Genomic DNA, 25331 nt, shown 5'->3' with positions numbered 1-25331 from the left:
AGAACACTATCGGGTTTAATTTGCGTCGTGCTGCCTTTTCCACCCCTTTGCTTTTCATTTCATAAAGCGCAGATTGGAAGAAATGGCTAGCTCCGCTGTTGCAGCAACATTAGGGCGGATGCACGGCCTGCATGAATGAAATGACCGCTTACATTGACTATAAATTGGAATTTAACACTGCGGCATAATTTACAGAGGCATAATAAAAGGCAGCGACTAGCTCACGATTGACTTGTAAAAGAAAAGCGGTATACATGTTGTAAATTATAATGAAATACAGCGATGACTTTGCCACTGATCTAGGAATAAACTGGAAATAATCTTGATTTGTGATTTATTGTTCCCACGCTTGTGTTACCTGTTAAGTCTAGACACAGCAGGCAGACAGTCACCTTCACAGTTATCTGAAAAAGTGGCCTGTATTGCTCTCTATGATGATGCTGGGTGGCCTGCATGTGACGCCGTAAATCCAGAATCGCTGAAGCAGTTTTGAGTCTGCAGTCTGACTGTCTGACAGCAGGTCTGGCTTTGGGCAGGTGTGAGACGAGGAAGAGCCAGGTTAGACTCAGTTAATAAAGCCTCAACCAGTTCCTCAGTCTGCCCTTGGAGATCACTTACATCAAAGCACCAATCAAAAACTGGTGCAGATATAATTTGTCATCAGGGATTTCCTGCTGGAGAATTATAGAGAAGATACAGGCCGATCGATACTATGGATTTTCACTGCAGTGGCTGATTGTCCAATTGCCGTGAAACATGTACCGAGATAAAAGGGCACGCCTGCCATTTTGCAACAGACTGCCGAGTCAGCATAGGGCTTGTCAGATACTTATAGGCTGCTGTGATAGAAAATTATCATGCTGCAGTGTCCAAGTACTATTTAACACATTTTCCCTCCATGGGACGTGATTCATCACAGATCCCGTCTCTCTCTTCTTTTTTGAGCGGGCATCACTCTGTGTCATTGTCAAGTGAGGCTCCGGCCACACATGGATGGTGTTTAAGGGGAGCAGACACACGCGGATGCCAGGGCAATGCAAGTCCTCCGCAACGAGATGTCAACAAGAATTAGGAAAAACGCTTGAGGCATTTGTTAAATCCCCCTAAAACCTCTGACCGCTTAACTTACGTCAAAAATATTCCTCATCATTTTAGATTAACTTCCCTAAAACATGTCTTATTAGATTAAATATTGTTGAGCATTTTGGAGAATCTAATGCTTTTGAGGACCTGTTGCACCAACTGGCATTGACTCACATGATATACAGATATTGAATGGCAGTCAAAAATAAATTCCTTGAGGCTTCCAGAGAGGGCAAAAGTACACACATCCTTTACTCAAGTAGAAGTACAGATGCTCGTGTTTTCAAAAATACTCTGGTAAAGGTAAAAAGTACCCATAACTTTTATATTAATAGAACAATAATGTCATTGTTAGCTCATGAATGTTTCGATGCTGAACAACGGCAACATGAGAAGATTTTCATTGGTCCCTCTTCTTTAGAGAAGACCAGGAAATGATAGATACACGGATCGTGTTCAAATCAATAGACACGCAATGACTCTAAATAATAATGATCACGCCACCAAACACACATTCAAACTAAAGGAACCAGCCTGTTTGGAAAATGTAAGAAGTAGAAAGTTCAGGTATTTGGGTTCAAAATGTAAGAAGTAGAAAGTACAGGTATTTGTGTTCAACATGTAAGAAGTAGAAAGTACAGGTATTTGGTTTCAAAATGTGAGAAGTAGAAAGTACAGGTATTTGTGTTCAACATGTAAGAAGTAGAAAGTACAGGTATTTGGTTTCAAAATGTAAGAAGTAGAAAGTACAGGTATTTGGTTTCAAAATGTAAGAAGTAGAAAGTTCAGGTATTTGGGTTCAAAATGTAAGAAGTAGAAAGTTCAGGTATTTGGGTTCAAAATGTAAGAAGTAGAAAGTACAGGTATTTGTGTTCAAAATGTAAAAAGTCAAAGTAAAAAGTTGTCAGAAAGATAAGTAGTGGAGTACTGATACCAGAGAAATGTACTTAAGTGCAGTAACAAAGTATTTGTACTCCATTACTTCCCACCTCTGCTCACATGATATACAGCTATTGAACGGCAGTACAACATAGTCAAAACAATTTCCTTTAGGCTTCCTGAAAGGTGTATAAGAGCACTTTGTTGCCAAGCATATAATATCTCCTTTTTTTTCTTAATCCTGCTCTGGTCTGACACTGATCATAAAAACTGAGGAAGCAAAACCAAATGACCTCCATGTGGTCAGCATGGTGGCATCGTGAGGAGCAACACTCCAGGTTCATCGACCAGTTCATGTTCAAGCAGCACGGCTAGAGAACAGACACGTCTCTCTTTCAGGCATGAGTACCATGAGCAGGCGCACACAGGCTCGCTTTGTTGGGTAGCATCAACTCGGTGCTTTTAGTAGTGGTCTGTTGGTCGATCTATTACCTGGAATATTTCAACGACTATTGAATGAAGTGAATAGATGCCAGGGTCAACATGTGTCCAATACTTTGGTTTATGACCAGGCAACCAGCTAATCTAATCACATTCCCATCAGCCTCAGTTTATCTTTTTGGTTTAGATTCAAACACATATTTGAAAATATTAGCATGCTAACACTACACATGCTACACCAAACTAAGATGTTGAACATGATAACGTAGCATAGCATGCTAGACTCTTATTTTTAAAAGTTTAAAATGTAGATACTTCAAGACTCTGTTGGTATCGAGTAAATGTTGGAATACTTGAATAGATATTTATGGACTCAAATAAGTAGATCAAATAATAATTTGAATGATGCAGCGCTCCTTCCATGTAGGAAAAGTTCAAATATTTTGCTTCTGTACAAAAAGGAAAATTAAGGTGTGTGTGAATTAGAGAAATTATTTGGACGCACTTGTAAGAATGACTTCTGACATCTAGGATGGCAAAATACAAGGACACTAATACATCTGTACACCACACAATTGTTTGTGAGGGTGAACCCTGACTATGAAACTCCACTGCACCTCAGCTTTTATGTTTCCAAAGTAGTTTTCTAACTAATAGCGTCACACCAATTCCTGGAGTCGCAATTTCCCAGTTTATTTTTCAGTCAAATGTAATTGAACGTTTTTGGGGTTCAGTAGCTCGTTTAAAATCAGTGTCAGATTTAAGCTGCAGTCATTAATTAGATGCCCCAGATACATGTCTATTATGACATTAAGGTAACTATAAGTATCGGATTGAATCCAGCAGCTCCACTCCTTGTTGTTAACCATATATGCCGTTGATAAATGTGCAATATACAGTATTCCTGGCTGCTAGATCCTCAGAACTGTTCCAGGATGTGTTTTTTGTAAATTGTGTAACTTCTTTTACTAAAATATATATATTTTTATCTTTAATATTTTTGTATGCATGCTTCTTACTGTAGGTAACATTTAGCTGTCTTTTGGTCTTTTCTGCTGTAACAATTTAAATATCCCCTCTGTCTCCGTCTGTGGGATTAATAAAAGTATTCTGATATAGAATGAAATGGCTTTGGTCTGAATCACGCCAAAAAACCCATTATCTAGACACTTCTTGTAAAATCTTATATCTCTTCGAATGGAAGTTTTCACAAAGTGTAGGGGTAAGAAGTACAGATGGGAAAATATAGAAACTTGATGATCAGGTTCATATATCTCCCGTAAGAACATCCCTGTCAGATGAATGTCCTGTCAGATTGAAATTACCCTCGCTCAAGGCATGGTAAACAAGCATTTCAGAGTGGGTGGGCCTTGCATCATGGAGCAGTCGGACCTGTCTGTCTTTTGTTGTACACGCCAAGCCAGTCTCCGGACGGAGGGCAGCGACGCACAGGGCGCGATGCCAGGCAGTGAAATGAGACGCTGCAGCTCAGTGACAGAAGCAATGACCCTCAACTCAACCGTCTTTTACTGTTTACTGATGTGCTGCTGCTGTAATGACCCCCTTTTAAAGCTGCTCTGCCAGTTTGGAACATTATATTTTCATGTAGGAAGATTTGGCAGCTGTCTTAAAGGGATGTCCAATAGCTTGAAGCCACAGGACTCCATATAGCTAGAATGCACTTGTCACAAAAGGGTTTCTTTTATTGTGCAGGCCCAGATTGAAACTAGAGTTACAGTTTAGGACAAACACAATATGAAATGTACCAACAAAGTCAAAGATATAAACAATATCAAACTTTTGTTTCTATCCTGGCATCAAATCCAACTAAAGTCATTCTCAAATTTAATTTTTTTTATCAATCAAAACTGAGGTTGACTGAATTGACGACATATGGACTAGGAAGTTAATTCTGTATTCACTAACTCAAAGCACAGCAGTCCTTAATCCATTCAACACCAATTCTGTGTGAATTACACTACAAAGTACGGCTCAAACTAATTATTATTTTTTCAATTGTTTAATCAATTCAACATTCATAACATTTGATAAAATAGTGGAAAACATCAAGGTGAAGTCCAAGGTCCAAGGTGATAGGTCTATAAATGTCTTTTAATTCAGTTCAAAACCCAAAGATATTGAGTTTAATCTGATACAAATCAGCGAAAATTCAGAAATCTCCATTTTGAGATGCCTGAAACATCCTTTTCTGAAATTTTTCAAGAAGCAATATTGTGAATCTCTATTGCCAAGAACCTTTACATGCTGTCATTCACCTCAACACATCCTGGAATGAAGGCTTTTGTTAGGATAAGTAAAGTGAATACAGATTTTCTCCACTAACTGGAGGTTCTGTGTCCTGATTTGCCCCTTGTTTCTTTTTTATGATCTCTATTGGTGAACAGAACAGCATCCAAGACATTGATGAGGGACATTTCAAATCGAGAACAACTTCACGAGTAGCCAGAGCAAGTAAGGGCTGATCTGTCTGGACCGATTCCTCTCAAGGTCAAAGATCAAACCGTAACAAAGTTTGCCATTTTGTTTTCCCTGTCGTCCTAGCAGCTGCCTGTCTGAGATGACGGGCGTGGAGATGAGTGTTTTGGGAAATGTGCACCGCAAAATGAATTCATACTGTAAGGTAATGAGGACTTGCATGAGCTGTAATTGTTATTATTGTTAGACACAAATTGAAAAGCATAACCTGCCTGACACCAGCTATCAGTTGTCATTATGTGGGAAAACATGCCCTCATTGCAGATAGCTGTCTGTTGACACCCAAAGTAATTGAGGAGGTAGTCGAGCTGTTGAAGGCTCTCAAAGGAGAGGACGGACACTTGATCAGAGCATTTTTATGTCTTCGGAGATGATTTGATTTCACATAATGTCTATTTTACAGCCAGATATGCCATTAATTTGCATGATAGCGAGCCAAAATGTGACATTTTTATTTAGACGTCCCCACAATGTTTGGAGAACAATTGGGTGCGTTTTTTCTTCTGTCAGTCTTTCAGAGCGGTGGCGTCTCATTATATCATATCTAACAGAGCAGTGAATGGCTGCCTCTCTCCTCACATTGCTGTGTCAGGTCAATGTGCCATTTTTTAAGTGGTGATGGGAGGGAAGAGGCGGGGGTTTAATGTTGACAGCGAGATGATGATTACACGTTTAACTCTTTGTTGTTGTTTACCAACAGCCCGAAACTTATAAAAGAAACAAAGAAATTGCTTTAGCCTTCACACAATCTACATCATATATCGTCTGGCCCAAATGGTTCCACCTTTTTACTGCAGTTTTGCTCTGGACATCCCTTTAGGAAGAACTTGAATGTGACCAATTTTGAATATGGAGACTTGGAAATGTATCTGCAGATGCAACAGATTGGTTCACATTTTTGTCGGCCGGCATGGGAGTAAGCATCGTGAAAGGATCCCTTGACAAGAGCAATGGGATATTTCTATTGGATTTAAGGAAATACGAACTTCGGCAAACACTTACTTATCCAAAACCACTTTCATGATTGAAGCATAAATGCAATCACCAGAAGTAAAAAGCTAACTTAAGCTTATAAACAAACAACATCTCAGTTACATGACTTCTGGTCACCACCGCTGAGCTAAATGTGGCTAATGTTCGGTGTGATGACGTTTAGAAGTTTAATTTAGCCACCTGTTAGCAACCAATGTTTTTATGATGCATATAAACTTTGGACATTCAAGAATAGAGTATTTACTGACACATTTTATGCCGTAGAACAAAATATGAAAATCTTTTTAGATTTTGTAAACCTGATTTTAAGCATTTAACCAAAATCATGTTCAAATTGTTTTTATTTTGAGACGAGTGAACCAAAAGTACTCAGATGCAAACTCATTTCCGGGTTTTAAGACTCTTTCCTGTGCCACTCTATGTAAAGAAGGCTTTTAGCCCTACATCTAGAGCACAGGCCGATGTTTTATCCTGTTAGCTCGGTCTGGCAAACTGGGCAAGTCTGTGCTTGGTGCCTGAAGCGCTGAAGCGAGAACAAGGGGGCTTCTTTCCCATGAACTGGAGCCAAGTGCCAGCACTTAAGGTGAAGGGCCGAGGCGCTGGAGAAGTAATTTAATCTGAGGCTCTGCCCAATTCCCTGGGCGGCCGAGTTTAAGAAAGGTCACACAGAGAAACAGGCACTGGTGACCCCTTCCCAATTACGGGTGCTACAGCAGAACATATCACAGCACCGTCCAAAGTGACAGTCATTTAGCAGCAACTCATCTGAGGGGAGGAAGTGGGAGATGGATGATAAGGAAATAAAAAATGATTTGCCAGGACCTGTTAGCCACTTCTCTACACAGGCCTGCTGATCCCCCAGCTCCTCCCTGTCTTATTCACACACACTCATACACTCCCCCTCTCTCTCTCTCTCTCTCTCTCTCTCTCTCCCCCCCTCCCTCACTCTCTGTCTCTCCCCACCCCCTGCCACCCCTGCTGCCCATCTCCCTCCTGCTCCACAGACACGTGACGACTCCGCATGATTATTGGCGCAATCACTCATGTAACAGCCTGCCCAGCTTTCCGTGGGGGCTCCAGTATTTGTCACTGTCACTTCCCCAAGTGCTCCGCCATTGTCTTGGAAATTGTATGTGTAAGGCAAGAGATGCCTGTGACCCACTTCGACAAGGGAGCCAGCGATGTGAGGGCGCTCATCACACAAAAAAACAGCAGTTTGATGTGTCCTATTATGTGTCCCAGCAAGAGCCATAAATAATTGTGACAAGTTTTTTGTTGCGCGTGAAAGTCCTTGACTCTGCCTCCTGTTCCAGCACCTCCTCTCTCGTATGGAGACGCTGCCAAGCACCCCCGATGATAGATGGCACGGTGCAGCAAATGACAACGGGATAGATTTTTAGTTTGTGCTTTGGAAGGGATCAGTAATGGTGCTTTGCTGTACAAAGCAATAAAAGAGAAGGACAAGAGACAGAGGGGGGAGAATCAGAGGAACACAAAAAAAGAAATCCATCGATGCCGGAGAGGGAAGAATGATGGTCTGTGACGCATGATTTTGGGGCGTTTGAGCACTTAGATATATGAAATCAGGGTTTGTCAAAGTGGAATAGCGTTGTGGCATTCGGCCACTCACCGCAGAAACGTACATAAAAGATGCATGAAATACTCTTTGTGGTATTATATTGTCCACTACAACGGAAGAAGTCTTCTCTTCGAGCAATAAAAGAGCAAATTGATATACCCCGGTACAACTGCATTGTTTTTGCTGTTTGTCTTCGGCTCGGACAAACTGTATGCAGTTGTTCCACTATTCATTTAAAGCACATTGTGTTTGCTCTTTGTTACGTGCCAGGCAGGGATTTCGGACTGCTTAGCAGGGGAAATATTTCTGTGAGAAATTGACACGGACGTTAGATAAAGTACCACCTGCAGGTCCCGGGTGCCAGGCGGGCAGGATACTGGTAGACAGTATGATCAGTCATGGTAATGAGCACAAGGCTGACATACATGCTTTGAATGATACGACTTTGAGGCACCAGGCCGCCTCAGCCGGGCCTCAGCCATTAGTTCATCCCCTCTCTTCTTATCTCAGAGTCAAGCTGTGAAGTTTCAACAGCGCCATCACTTCCTCTCTAAATTGTTCCACCTCCTCTGCAGTGCACACAGAGGTAAATTAAGATTGTTTGTGTACTTTGACATAATGTTAAGTAAAATAAATATGGGGAGGCTCGTTGGCCTGAAGTTTATTCTTTTAAATCGTACGAAAGTCAGCAGTTAAAGTTATACAACAGCGTGTTTCGTGTTTGCCGTCTTCCTGTGACCGCAGACGCATTTGCTAATTGTATTCCGCTTCCTCCATCACAATTATTAATTTATCTCTTAAGACCACTGCGGCAGTGATAATCACTCATGTCGCCGCATCCGATAGTTAAGAAGTGGGCTTCCGTAAAAATCCATCATGTACATCAATGCACATTACTGAGGTAATTAAACAGGAGGTAATACCGCCAGATATCGTAAAATATCACGGGGTGATCAAACGCCCCTTAACACTGTACAGCCTCAGCACATGGAAATGATGCAGGAGATGAGGGCTCAGCTGCAAAAAATAATTCCAACACACAAATGTAATTCGTCTATTTTAGAGTATCTGTACCTTAGCCTATGTGAAAATACTAATTATTTGAAATATACTGATTACATCTAGCGGATAAAGTGGCATTAAAATAATTACTTGTGAGCCCTCTCAGAGTTTGTACATTTAGCACTGTACCGCCATTAGGAATAATCTGTCCAATTAAAGGTTGTGTAATTAATTAAGTGCACATTCTGTGAAGAGGAGAGGGGAGAGAATTTATCAACCTGCTGAAATATGACCTATCTTGTCCAAAAGACTAATATGTTTAAACAAAAGATGAAAATTGATGACAACATTATTTGTAACAAAATGCTCACTGTGCAACTATGATGCATCTGTGCTTGGATTCGGCTTCGTAGCATTGTCCTCACAAAAGCAGTGATGTATTACCCCCGGCTGCCTGGCAATAACTTTCAATGAAGGGCGCTTTGCCTATCTAGTGAAACAGTCTGTTTATTTACACCACTTCACAACTCAGGCCTTAACTGGAGGATCATGTGGAAGATTAAGACGTGTTTTCATATGTAGAATTAAACAGGTTGCGGCCTAGATGTAGATAGATGGATAGATAGATATAGCAGTGGCATATGATGTTGTGAGAAATTCAAGCAATGTTGGCACCGAGCGGACATCCTGATACAACCCCCAAAAGTGTAGGAGAGCAGCAAAAAATCTTGCTGCGCGAAACCTGTCGGGTCATTTCGGTAAAATCAAGATGTGTGTGTGTGTGTGTGTGTGTGTGTGTGTGTGTGTGTGTGTGTGTGTGTGTGTGTGTGTGTGTGTGTGTGTGTGTGTGTGTGTGTGTGTGTGTGTGTGTGTGTGTGTGTGTGTGTGTGTGTGTGTGTGTGTGTGTGTGTGTGTGTGTGTGTGTGTGTGTGTGTGTGTGTGTGTGTGTGTGTGTGTGTGTGTGTGTGTGTGTGTGTGTGTGTGTGTGTGTGTGTGGAGATGCCAAGTGCAGATTCTTTCACCTGCCATTGCAGTTTGTTGCCAGCTCTACATATGGCCTGGATCAACACTTCAGGGAACAAGCGCCATAGACTAACACTTAGTAAAGTACACACACAAACACATAATGCCACCGTCACCATGGATACACTGTGGGAGTACTGCAGCGGCACGTTTATGTACCACTTCTGACTCTGACTGTAAAAGTCACTGCACAATTATTTCAATAGTAACAATATAATGTGAACAGCAATGATTTAAACACGATACTGTCTAGTGTAGCGCTCTGATGTTTTATAAGTTGGACGAGGTGACTTTGAGAGCACCTTGGATGCTGTTTTGCAATGATGCGAAGCCCCTGAAACTAAATCTGATATTGTCCCGTTTTAGAACTGCAGCAGCACCTGCGCCACCTACAGGCATGGGAAGTGTCTCCTGCAGGCAAGGAGGACTGATGGTGATGCTATTTCTCCTTTTATACCTCCAATCTGTGCAGATTCTTCTTTAGATTTCACTTTTTGTGAATGCAGGGCTGTTTGTGGAAGCTCACTTAAAACCGTGTTTATACTTGTACAAGTGAGAGCTACCAGTAAGAGGCCGTTATGCTCCACATGGTTGAACATACTGCTAAGAATAACGATGTTAACGAGCGTTAACGGCGAAACCCCTCAGACCTTACACGCGACTCAGCAATGTTGAGTAGAAATCACCTTTTTACAATCCCTTTAAAGAAAGGAGTTAAGTATTTGGAACACACACATGTATTACAATGAACCTAAATTTGAAAAAGGTTGAAAATCCTGCAAAAAGTAGATTAGCTGGTTAATCTTGTTGTTCACGTATTCATTAATTTACAGATTCTTTAAATGCTTACATTGAGTGCTTTACAGATGAATTGTATTTCTATACTGGATTTGGTTTAATGTCCATTGGGTTGTTATTGAGGTTTGTTTAAAAATCTATAACTTAAAAAATGATAACATCAGCTTTAAAGAAATGTTGCTGTGACGCACTTTGCCTTCAGGTGGTGCAAGTGATAAAATGACAGCAGCTCCAACTTCTGTCGCAGATTGGAAACCCACCTGTTTCGCCTTCGTCACTAAACCGTAAAAACAATTATCTTTTAAAGAATTGTTAAAAAGTTTATGCTCATTTGAAAGTAATCCAACGGCACTTCAAGAGGTTCGGCTTATTTGAAGTGAATGTACCTGCATTTTCTTGCTGTTCTTAGTTTGTATCTTCATGGTTTTTGCACTTATTGTAAGTCACTTTTGATATAAGCGTCAACGAAATGAAATGTTGTCTAATCTCACATGTATTTTATGAATCCCAAAAGATCAGTGACATATTAGTAGGACACATTACAAGGCTGTTTCTGGGATATTACATTACATTACATTACATGTCATTTGTTAGACGCTTTTATCCAAAGCAACTTACATACATTCAATACTGTGGACAATCCCCACAGGAACAATTTTGGGTGAGGTGTCTTGCCCAGGGACACAACGACATGCTGACTGCAGTGGGACTCAAACTTGCTACCCCCTGATTCGAAGTCCAGCACACTATCCACTGAGCCACAGCCGCCCCTATCTTTTCAATCTGAGGTTGCTTTTTCCAGCTTCAAGAGGTTTTAATTTCCAAATACACACAAACAAATGATTAAACCTTTATCAAATTTCTGAAAAGTGTGTAACAAAACTGAGAAAACCAGCTGAGGCACCAGGTGACCCTTTTTTCAGAACAGTGAGAGAAGAATAGGGACACATGATGGGCACATTTTCAGTGACATACTAGTAGGGAAACACAACAAGGCTTTTGCTGGGATATCTTTTCAATCTGGAGTTGCTTTATTCCAGCTTTAAGAGATTTTAATTTACAAATACACACAACAAAACGTATAAATCTTTAGCACATTTATGGAAGTGGGTAACAAAACTGAAAAGACCATAATGTCCAATGCTGAGCAACCAGGTGACACTTTTTTCAGAGCAGTGAGAGAAGAATAGGGCCACATTATGGGCACATTTTCTGTCGTGTAAGTGATTTCACAAAGGTAGCTTACAGTGTGAGCTCTATGAGTCCCGTGGCCCCCGTGTGCCGCCGGGGGGAGGGGGGGGTCTGTGCACACCTTCCCAAACTGCCATCCAGCTGACAGCTCCCAGCCAAGGGAGGAGAGGGAGACATAAATCCTCCGTCCTATATAAAAAGAAATACTATCCGTGTCAAGGAAAGGTGGGATGCCCTAAAATGAATGATAACAGACTCATTAAAAATAACGGCCGCCTAAATGATAAATAGCCGGCCTGCTGGAAAGAGCTCAGGACAATGGCTCGTACAAATTAAGACTGCAGTGCTCTGCCTAAAGGTGCCATTGCCCCTGTTCTTTTTTCCCAAAATTAAGTAATAACACTGTATCCTAGTAGTTCCTCATTATTAACAATTAACATTAGTATCTATTAACATCGCAATATGGACTTATGCAATATTCAAATCACAGGAAGCCTAGTATTTGCTTAAAGAGGACTTAATGGTCATTATTATGCACATTTTCAGGTTCCCCTACTGGGACATGTCTCCATGCTTTAATGTTCAAAAAGGTCTTTATTGTTCTCATACTGCCTGTGCTGCAGCACCTCTTTTCACCCTCTGTCTGAAACCAGAGCCCAGTCTGCTCTGATTGGTTAGCTGGCCGGCTCTGTTGTGATTGGTCAACCGCTTAGACCAGGGGTGTCAAACTCAAATACACAGTGGGCACTAAAAAAAAAAGGGCCGGACTGGTTCAATGTTTATTGTAACACTTATTAAAATGAACTTATTGCACATATTAAACCTGGGACTAACAAAGCTTAAATGATTGCCTATAAAAACAACATTAAACATAAAATAATCAGTTGCATTCATTTCTTATGGCTCTATCTGCAGAGTCATTACTTATTATTACATTTTTCCACAGGCCAACAACAGCTTCAAAAAACAATTTCCCTCAAAGAACAAACAAACATGCCCTGTTGTCTCAAGAAAAAAAGTGCAAAAGGAAACATCCATGTAAACTCAGTGTGCTGCTCTGAGATGCTAGCTCAGATACTTGGCATCTCATCTTGGGTGCAAGGTCATCAATGTTTGGGCTCAGGCTCTGAGCTGAGGAGATCCTCAGGATTGAGTGAAGGTGTGCGTGCAATATACCGGCGGGCCAGATCTAATAGTAATTAGAAATGATCCTGCGGGCCGAAATTAAATCCAACACGGGCCTGATTTGGACCCCGGGCCTTGAGTTTGACACATGTGGCTTACAGTATCCTGCGCATAATTAATCTCAATTAGTGATTTTTGAAGTTACTTTCCATTTTATTTTGTTGAACTTTAATTCAGAAAAACTGCATTTTTAAAAATATCTGGTTGCAATTAAATATGTTCCTAAGAAAGTCATTCTCGTGTTTAATAAAAACAACTACAATTATTTTTTTTTCACATCAGCTGGCACTTGCAAACGAGAGCCTAACAAGGATGCTGCTGGGGCTTGGCACGACAAACAGACCACTATTAAGCATGTAAACCTGGCACCGGGCTTTAAAAGCCCAATAGCCAGTGCCTGAGACGGATCTCACATTCCTAATGATGACAGTAAATAAGCCAAACTATCCCCGCACATTCAAAAACGTACACATCTTTTTCAGACTGTAAAAACTCAGCCCAGCGTTCATCAAGTATAAACATTTACATCTGTGTGACATAAACAGATTCCTCCGCTGTAAATACTGCAGAGAAGACACAGAGCCCGGCCTGTCAGAGGGAATGAGAATGAGGAATGGATGAGTCGTGCAAGTTGCTGTCTTCTGAACTGATAGACGTCCACTCTGGAGCGAGCGTGATGGGGGGGCCGACGTGTCCGTGAGTGCACCCTCTCCCTGGCTCTTCTGTAAACACACACATTCCACACGCATGAGAACATTATTAAGCAAAAGCTTGGTCAAGGATTCAGAAGACCTTCAATGACAAGAGTTATGGGGCTCACCCAGAATGGTGTGTTTCATGCTGGTCTATAAATCATGTTCAGAACAGATAGTCATATTTTGGGGAGGATGGAAATATAGACAGATGTTTATTTTCTCCTGAGCTCATGTTGGGTGTTGTACAGCTACAGGGAAGGTGGTAGTGACAACTGTATTTAGTTAAACAAACTAGCTTTTGGCAAGCTCCCAAATACATGGCATGATACTGTACATTACATTTGGCTGACACTATTATCCAAAGCAAGTTACAACACGTTCAACCATAAAGGAGCAAACTTAGAAAAGGAAGGATCCTCCAGATACATTCATTATCCATAAGAGTGCTACAGCATTGGCTTCAAATAAGCCCAACCTTTCTAAGTGCTGTTACGCCCAGGTCTAGGGGAACCTAGGCGCAGCACGAAATGTGCACTCTCCCCACTCCCAAGAACACGGACACCGAGTCAGAGAATTCCGTTTGGTAAATTTAATTAACAAAAAATTATTACAAACAGGAGCAACAAAACCATAACACAAAACAAACCTTTAAACACAAAAATCTTACCTAACGAAAGAGAAAATAAACATGCAGGCTTCTTACCTACTCTACTGTAAAAACAGGAGAAAACCAATATTCAAAAGAAAAGGATTTTGAACTCCTAAGAAAAAGGTAAAGAGTGTCTACAAAGACAGGTTCAGTAGCTTTTCTTTCAACAGTCTCACGACACAAGAGAAGGACCGGTATACGGTATAAATAAGTATTAGCACAACAGGTCAGATATCATAACGCACATTTGTGTTGGGAGTAGGAGAAGTCAATTCAGAGAGAGCGGCCGAGGAACTGCACAGCTGTAGCTTAATATGCTCCCACCTCCTCAGGTGGACCAATCAGCATGCAGGAGGTAGCTAATCAGCTAACGGGCACCACCTGCTTGCTCACACACACACACACACACACACACACACACACACACACACACACACACACACACACACCCACACACACACACACACACACACACACACACACACAGAGACACAGACACAGACACAGACACTCACAGACACAGGGGGAGGGACACACAAATGACCTAACAACCCAGGGTCGTAACAGTGCTACGTAAAGAAGTGAGATTGGCCAAGGTGCGGATGAAACAGTTGGGTTTTTCAGTCGGGGACGGAAGCTGTGTAGACTTCCTGTTGTCTTGTTATCAATGCGGAGCTCAGTCCACCATTTTGGGGCCAAGAAAGAGAACGGGTACGTCTTTGTTGAGGGGTATCTGGGTCGAACTCGGAGTAAGGGAGAAGCGAGCCGATTGGCTGATACAGAGCAAAGTTCACGTGCTGGACTGAATGGTTTAACAGGTACAATTTTGAGGGGATTTTTTTTCATTTTATGCAACTTTATACACTACATATAGGACTTTTACTCCACTACATTTATCAGACTGAGTATGTTACTTAACAGACTCAAAATGACTTGCATATACGAAATATAAATCAACTATAAATACAAATATTGACATCATATTTTGCAGCAATATACAAAGTTATTCAAATTAGCTCCAGGTTTACCAGCATATTACAGTCATGTAATATATATGATTCTGATTCTACGTATAACAAGTACTTTTACTACATAAGTATATCTTGATGCCAATACTTTTGTACGGTTACTTTTGGACTTTGTAAAGAATCTTCTTCCAACACTGGGTTCACCCGTGTCCTGGATGTAGGAAGGGCCTGATCCATTTACATTATGGTAGGCTAGTGCCATCTTGAAGCGCGTTTGGGCCGTTACTCGCAGCCATCGAAGGGATCAGAGGAGAGATATGGTGAGCGAGAACTTTGGGAGGTTAAAGACCAGTCGATGGATGGACCTTGCAGGTAAACCAGTCCGGAGGGAGTTGCCCTAATCAAGACATGAAGGATCCTGGCATTTCAATTCCAGTCTCAGTTTTAGCCGTGCCCAGAACAGCCCGGCTCTCACGTCTGTAAGTACAAAGCTGCTCTAAGGACAGAAACAGGAAGCAAGGCTTTGATCCGGCTGACAGCATGCTCCTGGTTCCATATCTGGACAATCAAACCACACATGTACTCGTGTTAATTCCTAAAGAACTTTACGTTGTTGTTTTTCTGGCTCAGGCGATTTGTTGTCGTCGCTGTGCTTTCATTTTGAACCTAACATTTGTTTCTTGACACCCAAAACAAATGTGAGGCGTCCTTTAGGGATTCACTCAGACTGTGTTCAGACGGAGCAGTGGACTGGGGGACTGTTCACTAAAGCAAACAACAAAAGACAATCCAGCTGAAGTAGGTCATCGCCTGTGAGCTGAGAACAATTGCTAGGTGTGCAGGATACATGAATACAGTACATGCATGTATTTGAGGTTGTAGTATGAGTAGTACTTTCTGAATGCTGCAACTTCTACTTCCTGATTGCTTCTTAGTGCGTGAAATACACCAAATTGCTTTCAAGTGTAGCTCCCGTCATCCACTTTTTTGCATCTTCTCTAAATTACTGCAGGATTTCGTTTAGTGTGGTCATCCAAATCACGAAATGTTTCCTCTTAATGGACATTGTTACGCTTTTCTGAAATCTAAATTAGATATATACTGTACTGTTTGCATTTAAATGTGTGTGCTTTGTTAACAAACCCTGTAATCTGCGTAATGATTTCAAACAAAAAGTCATTTAAAGAGAATAGTAGTTCAAGTGAACTTGTGGACATGAGTTGCAGAGGAGGATGATGGGGGTTTTCTAAGCAATTCAAGCGCTTGTACTGCTTGATTATACATCGCAAGGCTGTGATAAGGCTTCATTGAAATTTACAACAAGCAATCTCTACCATATGGACGCACCAAATGGAGATCACAGACTGGCAAACGCAATCAGCTTTTTAATTAACAGAATTAACAGTGCGATGTTAAACCATAATGACAGCAATAAAAACAGTTGATGTGACAATCAAAGTGCACCAAAAACATTCATAACCATTATTTTCATTAGTCTGAGGGAAAGAATAGCAGTGAGTGGGGTTATATTAGAGAGGGATCTCACCCCCCCCCCCTGTAATCACACTTGAATTAGCTGCAGATACTGCGAGCACTTCAATGCGCTATAAAACACGGGGTCACCGAGAAGAACACTCATTTGGGTTTATCTTGGACACTTCATTTGATGTTGGCCCATTCTCTGAAGGACTGAGTGTTGTCAGAAGCAATAAACATCCTGCATTTTGAAACACTTCTGATTGTGAGGTCCAAAACTACAAAGTTGGCCGATGTTCTGCAGATCTGTCTTCCAAACTGCCCTCGCAGCATTACAAACAGAGATCTGATCAGCAGCTGAAAGACTTTGGCAGAAAATAGCTGTTTATTGACCATAAAACATGTGCGTGTACACATAAAAGCACACGCCCACACGCTCACACAAACACCTACGCACACAGAGATAAACCACAGCAAGGGTTATACCCCCGGCAGCAGCACACAAAAGAAAGTCAAATTATTAGAAATAATGAAAAGCCATCAATAAGAATTCTGCAGAGACTCATTTCATTCTGTTTTCCGCAGCGCTTTTCAGCCCATTATTTTCTGTAAATGTTAACATCGCCAAGCCTGCCTATTGATTCTATTATTTTTGACCTTGCATTAGTGTCGGCTAATCTCGCATGCTATAAAATTTCATTTCATAGTGAAAAATACTCGGAGGCCCTAAGGGTGAGTTATACACAGGTTGCGGCACCCCTGGGATTCATAAGTGCACACGCGGGTAAACAAACCGTACATTTAATGTTTCTTAGATGAGTGAGCAGCGCTGGGGGTTTCATTTCTTCCTAAACCTCAGGATTCTTTTTTCTTTTCCCTTTTTTGTGAGGTGGCACAAAGTGAGGGTTAGGTAGAGAGGCTCATTCAAAGATGAATGTGAGCTTCTTCCAAAACGATATTGTATTTTCACTCCCGTACACATGCCTGAGAGGAATGCTGATGCAGTGAAGCCAAATCTCTTCTTTTTTTTTCATGTATGAGGCATCACTGAAGATTGTTACATTTTTCAGATCACAATCAGGAATGACCCGTGTTTGACCTGGATAGAAGGACAATGAAGTAGCAGGAACTATTACTATTCCTTACATTATTCTGTTCAGATTACTCATAATACTCAGTAGTGGGCTGGACATTTAAGAAAATGCATTAAATGTCTAAAGATTCCCTTGATAGATACGATAAGACAACATTGAAGATGTACACATACCTTTATACTACAGTAGTCTGCAGAGGGCAAGGTCACTAATATTATAGAAAACTAAATCATGTAAGCACTTAATTAAAAAGCATTTTCCCTTGTTTGAATTACAGAAAGCAAATACAATAGTGTTGTCTAATGTATCCATTCCACGGCCTTTAGTAAACCACTTTTACAATCTGCCAGCTAATTCTTATCCAACGTTAAATTACAGAGATGTTTTTGTAAACGTCTTGGGAAAAAAGGCGTATTTATAATGGTCTAACACACATGTGTCAAACTCAAGGCCCGGGGGCCAAATCTGGCCCTCGGTGGATTTAATTTCGGACCGCAGGATAATTTAAAAATACTATTAGATCTGGCCCGCCGGTATATTGGACCTTCACTCCATCCTGACGATCTCCTCAGCTCAGAGCCTGACCCCAAACATCGATGAACTTGCACCCGAGATGAGATGCCAAGTATCTGCTTGAACTAGCATCACAGAGCAGCAACCTGAGTTTACATGGATGTTTCCTTCTGCACTTTCTTTCTTGAGACAACAGGGAATGTTTGGTTTGTTCTTTGAGGGAAATAGTTTTTTTGAAGCTGTTGTTGGCCTGTGGAAAAATGTAATCATAAGAAATGACTCTGCAGATAGAGCCATAAGAAATGAATGCAACTGATTATTTAATGTTTAATGTTGTTTTTGTAGGCAATAATTTAAGCTTTGTTAGTTCCAGGTTTAATATGTGCAATAAGTTCGTTTCAATACGTTTTGCAATAAACATTGAACCAGTCCAGCTCTCGTCTAGTACCCATTTTTTTATTTTGGCCCAATGTGTATTTGAGTTTGACCCCCCTGCTCTAACATGTAGCTGCAACTGTGGAAATGTGTGCTATACAAAAACTGCACTACATTGTAACAATTTTTAAATTGTTGATACATAACTAATATAAATGAGCTTTTTATGGAAGTAAACAAAATCGAAATAGCCCTTGCCTTTGCAGACCATTCACATCAACAAATACCTTTTTAAAACACACTTCAGGAAAGTAAAAAAAAAGAAAAGAAAGCCTAATAAGGCCCCTTAAAGACATACAAAGAAGTAAAATACTGTAATGAAGTAGTGCAAGAGACATCAAGGTGCACGTAAAATGCAGGAATAATCAAATATATGTATGTATAGTAGAAAAGTTTACGAGGTAGTGGTTTACTTAACTAACAGAGATCCCTTTCTGTATGTAGCACGCTCCTATAGGTTAAAGAAATACATGTTCTTCTGTTAAAACCTTTGCTGAAAACTCTTGACACTTTTATTTTAACAGCTTTACACTGGAAATATGAAACGGTCTCAAGAATAGACTTGAATATTCTGGATCAGCAGGTTATAGTGATTTCTCTAACTCTATATTCGATTATGGGTTTGGGATTGAAGTCTCAGTAGCACTGAAAACATTGCAAATACATGTTCAGTTTTTTTCATTACCAACAGGTCAAAATCAACCTAATAGGTAGATTATTTTCTGGTGGTAAACCTGATGCACAGCTCTGTCCTTTATCGGAAGCTAGAGCTGGTTTGGGTTTATGTTTCAGAATGATAGAGAAATGTCATGTCAGTATTTCAGCGATCGATCTGACCCGCTACACATCTGTCTTTTTTGATCCTGGCATCCTCTGGTAAGAAAGGCTGTAATTATCATCCCTTCATTGTTGTTCTTTTTTCTCAGACGAGTCCACAGATGTGTGTTTATCTATTTTTAATGTTCCCCCTACCTTATCACACTTTTCAATTTGGAACTTTTGACACAAACATGTTGGAGCACTTTGCCGCGGCTCCAAAATTAGAGAGCGGGAAAGAAAGGAGAGAAGGAGAGAGAACTGGTGATTTTCCAACTGTGGATGCCTGTGTTCTGCGTGTCACTTTGGTTAATAATCTCCTACCAATCCTTCAACTTGGGTGCACGTTCAGGACGCTTCAAACCATGAAAACAGCTGGCTTTGTGCAGCCCAACTGTCAGAGTCTCCTTTGCTGTCGATGATGGAAACATCAAACCAGTGAGCCGTGAGTGGACGTCTCAATCTGAGTCTCTTCAGCTCAGCTACACCACGCCGTCCTCCCACTGATAATTCATGCAACATACACTCACATTATGAACACACTGAAGCGTCCCTACACACTCCACGCCTCCTTGTAGCAACACACAACTTACATCATGCTCAGTAATTCTGTTAAAGTTGAAATGAAATGGATTTTTGTCATTAGGCTTGGCTATCACTTTGATATACAATTGTCCAATACGCATCGATTCAATCCATTCAGGGCCCAGCGCTGGCTCTTTTCAAATATTGAACAAAATGGTGAATTTAATGAAAAAGCCTGAGTATACACGAGAGAAAAGCGTTCTTGGTTCCAGAAAGGATCTCCATTCAGGGAATGAGCGACGAACACAACATCAGTCCTCTTCAGCTGTTTCTATTATCATGCGGCTCTCTGTTGCTCCGCCAGCATGCACTCAACCTCCCCATTTATTTTAATCATGGCGGCAAACTAAAAAACAAAGGGAGTAATAGGTCAATCAACGCACATAATCAACGTATGTCTAAACATTTCCCAGTTATCCGTCAAGAAACAACAAAGACGGCCTTAGTTTCACGATCGGAGATCCATTAATAACTGTAATGATTGAAATCAACTAGTTTGGGGGATTTAATGCTGCAGAGGGCTACTCAATTAATCGTATTTTTTAATCGCGATTATGATTATGGCTTGCAACGATTCCGAAAACAACGTAATCGAAATAAAACGATTATGCTTTTTATCATTACTTTTTTTTTTTTTTTTTTTTTTTGGTTTTTCAGTTGAATTATACTTAAAGTTCAGGATAATCAACTGTTAAAAACATACTCTTCAAAAAAAAATTCTCCAGTAAATGGATGTTTTCAAAGTCAATGAATAATCGCATTTACAATTATTGACCCAAATAATCGAGATTATGATTTTTGCCATAATCGAGCAGCCCTACTGCAGAGTTCTTCAAATCCCTCTGTACAAATTGAATATTCATGACTAAAAAGACATACATTATGGTATATCTCTTTGTTATCAGACATTTGAGCTTACATCTATTTTAATAATGGCCGCCAACTAACAATCAAAGGATTTGGTGGTCAATCAACGCACATTATTGGGGTGGTTTTGGCGCAGTGGTTAGAGCGTTGGTCATCAGATCAAGGGGCATTGGTGAACTCCAGCTCGAATCCTGCCTTGACCGCCACTGCGTCAGGCCGATGTGTCCTTGGGCCTGACATTTTACCCGCATTTGCTCCTGTGGGTAAAGCGCTTTGAGCACCTGTAAAAAAAATTGATGCATTATTATTATTATTTATTATCAACAAATGTCTAAACATTTCCCAGATGTGTCAAGTAACAACAAAGACTGAGTTTCAGGATCTCAGATTCATTAATAACTGTAATGTTTGAATTTCCCACTAAAGTTTTTGGAATGTAATGCCCTTGAAAACCTCTAATCTCTATGGAATTGAATACTCATGGATAAAAGGCATTACATAAAGAATATCTCTTTGTTATCGGGCATTTACGCCTCCATTTAAATGAAAAAGCAAGGGAGAAATAGGTCTCTCAACTTACAAAATCAACATAATGTATAAATGAATCCGATGTATTCGTCAAGTAAAGAAGACTGCCTCAGTGTCAGGATCTTATATCTAACTGTAATGTTTGACATGTTAACTAGTTAGGGGGATTTAATGCTGCTGAATTCTTCAAATCTCTAAATAAAATGGAATATTCATAGCTTTATACGCATCAAATCAATTCTATCTCTTTTTTTTTGGACATTAAAACTTCCATTAGTCCATTTATTGTAATCATGCTGCTATATACTGAAAGGCAAAGGAGTAATAGGTCAATCAACGTACGTAATCAACGTATGTCTAAACATTTTCCCGAGTTATTCGTCAAGTAGAAACAAAGACTGCCTCAGTGTCAGGATCTCAGATTCATTAATAACTAGATTGGGTGGAAATGAAAACATTGTAGTGGATATTATTTTTGTAGGCGAAAGGAATGCTTCATGTTTGTTTTTCTTCTCCAGACCACCATTAGGCCTACATGTTTTCAATATGATTCCAGTTGTGGATGAACTGAAAGAACCCCCTCGCTAGGGCTGTACCCGAATATCCGAATATTCGTTCGTTGGAGTACTATTCGGGGTTTCAATTTCGTTATTCGTTTTGTTTGTTTTTTTCCGTTTTTTTTTCAAATTGAATGTATTGAAATATCTGAAATATCAACGTAAGAGCTTGTGCCTCTTCGGGGGGTGCTAACAATTAACCATAAACGTTATCGTTTACTTTCTCCGTCTTTATATGTAGATATTACTTTTCTCCGTTCATCTCCGTCACGTTGTTTCCATAGCAACAACAACTTCCTGTCAACTGCGCTAACTCTCCTTCAAAATAAAAGCATGTCCATAAATAGGAAGCCAAGCCAAATTAAACTTAAGACATATACAACTGCAACGAAAGTAACAAACACAATGCGATATCCTTTTTAATTTCAAAGAACACAAATTGGGTTACATTAACAAATAACTATAAAACAACAATACTGTAACAAATAACAAAATGAATGCCGTGAATACACCGAAATACACGTGTTGAAGCGTCACCCCCCCGGATATCCTGAGCCCGAAAAATGGTAATCGGGACAGCCCTCGGGTTCATCCAAGTTTAACAAAGCACAAAGGACAGACAACCTTAATCCCACACAGCGCTACAATGTTCCTCTCATGGAGAATGTGATAAATAAATGAGCAGATGAGTTTGGTTCTGACAAGTGAGGGACATGGCGCTCCCCGTGCATTTTTGATAGTGATCTAATTCATCTGGCAGGCGTGGATGTTGATTAAATCAGAATGTCAGCCACTTGACAAGACAAGACACAAGCCGGGGCGCGGAACCTGTTTGAACAGCGTGAGCCGTGCGAGATGGCCGGGGAGATTTGCAATGCTGCGTGTCCGCTGAACTCCACGCCCTGTTATCCTCGCTTCCTACAACATGTCCGGGGAGACAGGCAGACGGCGAGGAAACCCACACGAGACCCACCTCTTCTGTTCTCCGCTCACGGTGACATCAGCCCTTCTGACACTCTGGGTACACAGAAGGGAGTGACGGCACGTCCATGTTCCCCTTCACTCACATGTGCCTGATGCCTCCATCAAATCTCCTCGACAATCACAGAGCTGGAGGCAAGACATACTGTACGGTGAAATCACAGGCCCTGTAATTACAGCGAACAAAGCCTGTGTGAGCAGACTCGCTGTTCGAAAGACGTTCAATGGGGAAATCAAAGCAAAGAATGCTAAGGGTTGGATCGTCGGTGAAGCCACACAATAGGAGAATGATAAAAGGGGTGTTCTGGAAACGGAGGTCTTTGAGGCAGGTTGCTATTTAACCGATGAGTGCCTCTCCAGAATCACTACATCTGAACGATACCCCAACCATCTGCCAAAGTGCGACAACAGACTGATGTAAACACACTCTGTGAGATGATACACATCGTTTGAGATTCCTGGCACAAGTGACGTTATGCAAGATCTCTGACATCAGTCAATCTTTTTGCGATATCTTTTTCCTCCCATGTTACTTTTCCTCCACTCTTTTCAGACTTCTTCACCGTTGATTGTTGAGTTTGAATATGAAACACCCAGGATCATGTCCTTGGGCGTTTCCCCTTTCTTCTTACCTTCCCGCATGCTCAGCTCCAAGGAGGTCAAAATTGCATGTAGAAAGTCACTCTACTAATCTTTTTTGTCACTCATAAAATTTACACAACATCTCCCTCATGGAGGCCTGTCAGTTTGCTGCTGCCTGTGGCTGTCAGAGAACACAGATAATTACTCGGAGGGATCGGAGAAGGCCTTGATTATTTATAGGGTTGGATGTCTGAAGAAGAAAAAAAAAGACACTATATACGACTTTGAATGAATTCTTGTTAAAGAAATATTGTTTTAAGGGAACATCACTTCACTTATCAGTAGAATACAAAGCCAAAACGTATCCAAAATCTCCAAATGACAATATTTGGTCGTCTCTAGGTGAGAGTTCGTCTACGTGCATGACAAGCTGTTTCTCTTAATCCTAGATATGCATCAGAACAAGAGTGATCCATGGTCAGATTAATGACGTGTTGTTGTTCACCTTGTTGTTGTGACCTCACCTGCTGTTTCTGTGTGTTCTCTCCCATGATGACAGCATGAAAAGCCCATGAATTAAAGTAAGCCTTGGGTGACAGTAAGAGAAAAACAAGCAGCTCTTCAGGAGGAAGTGATGATCGTGTTACAGTGATGTGTGCTCACCTTTCAGATCATGAACACTTCCTTTTATTTCCCACAAAAGATTCAGCTGTTATGTACTGCAGTGTTTGAATATGCCAATACTTTTTTTAAGGATTTAATGCCCCAGAAACTTCAAATCTCTCTGTAAAATGGAATATTCATGACTAAATAAGCATCAATTAAAGTCGAAAAACAACAACTTAAGGTCGGGTTATTTTGTCGACAAAATATCACTTTGTTTTCCTACATCTTAGTTTCTCGTCTTTAGACAAGGATAAGGCCTGCAGATGGAAATTAGCTATTAGCTCAAATCTGGCATATTTCATTTCTTCTCTTTTCTGAGATTAATGTATTTGTGTGCATGGTCCTTGTTTCTTGCTTTTAGGATGCCTATCACCATCTGGCAAAGAGGCTATCTGTGAAAACTAGCCTTTTGGCTAATTCGAGAACTTTCACACTGTCCCTTGTTTTAAATAAATCAATTCAATTCAAATAGATACATAATAATAATAATAATCATAAACTAAGATAGTGAGCAGTATTTTTGTGAACATGTAAGTAAATCCATCTTCTGATATTATTCTCTACAACTGAAGTGGATGAGTACAGGATGCTAATGCTAACGTTAGCAGAATAAACATACAGAATGGTTTGAGACAAAAATGTCAGTGACAAAACTAGAAAAACTATCAGTTGCCAAAATGTATAAAGTTTAACGTCCTATTTATTCAATTCATGCTGCATCGCAGTCGGTGCTTGGAAGTACGTCACATCACGGTTTTCCTTCTGATCCCCACCAACTTTAAACCAATGAGAAGAGCACTTAGAATACACAAGGATTACAAGTGTGAAATAACAAAAAATAGTTCCAACATTGGCAGAGAATAGTTTGTTTGTGTAGGATCCCACCGTAGTAAGCACCTGATTAAGAAAAAAAAACATTTTCAGGGCCTCTAAGCTCGGTTAATTAAACTTCTAGTAGGAAAGTAGGAAAATAGTGCGGGTGACCAGCATCCAAACCTTCTCAATTCTACTCATACGTCCAAATCCGTGTGCATATGTAAATCTAATATGCCACTTAAATGCCAGCTTAAAAAGAGATGACAAACTCAGGCACATATCAAATCAATTTGGTATCTGCAGGGAAGGGAAAGTGCACATCACACATTGCGAGCCAGGATCAAGCTGGGGGTAGGTGTCCTCTCAGAATTACAAGGAGAGCTCGTAGACAGATATGAATTTACAATTAGTCTCATCCTGGCCACTTCTTAAG

General features: G+C 40.6%; 1 protein-coding gene across 1 annotated transcript in view; it reads left to right on the top strand.

Annotated features, from left to right (window-relative positions):
* The window catches only part of tshz2 (teashirt zinc finger homeobox 2), a 115101-nt gene that overhangs the window by 22035 nt on the left and 67735 nt on the right, over positions 1–25331 (top strand). Inside the window, exon 3 of the mRNA XM_079676972.1 lies at positions 9863–9929. Within this exon, the coding sequence (XP_079533098.1) occupies positions 9863–9929 (67 nt within the window). The remainder of the gene's footprint in view (positions 1–9862; positions 9930–25331) is intronic.

Source organism: Notothenia rossii (assembly GCF_949606895.1).
Source record: "Notothenia rossii genome assembly, chromosome: 4".
NCBI lineage: Eukaryota > Metazoa > Chordata > Actinopteri > Perciformes > Nototheniidae > Notothenia > Notothenia rossii.
Note: the sequence above shows the minus strand (reverse complement) of the source record. Positions and strands in the feature narration are given on the sequence as shown.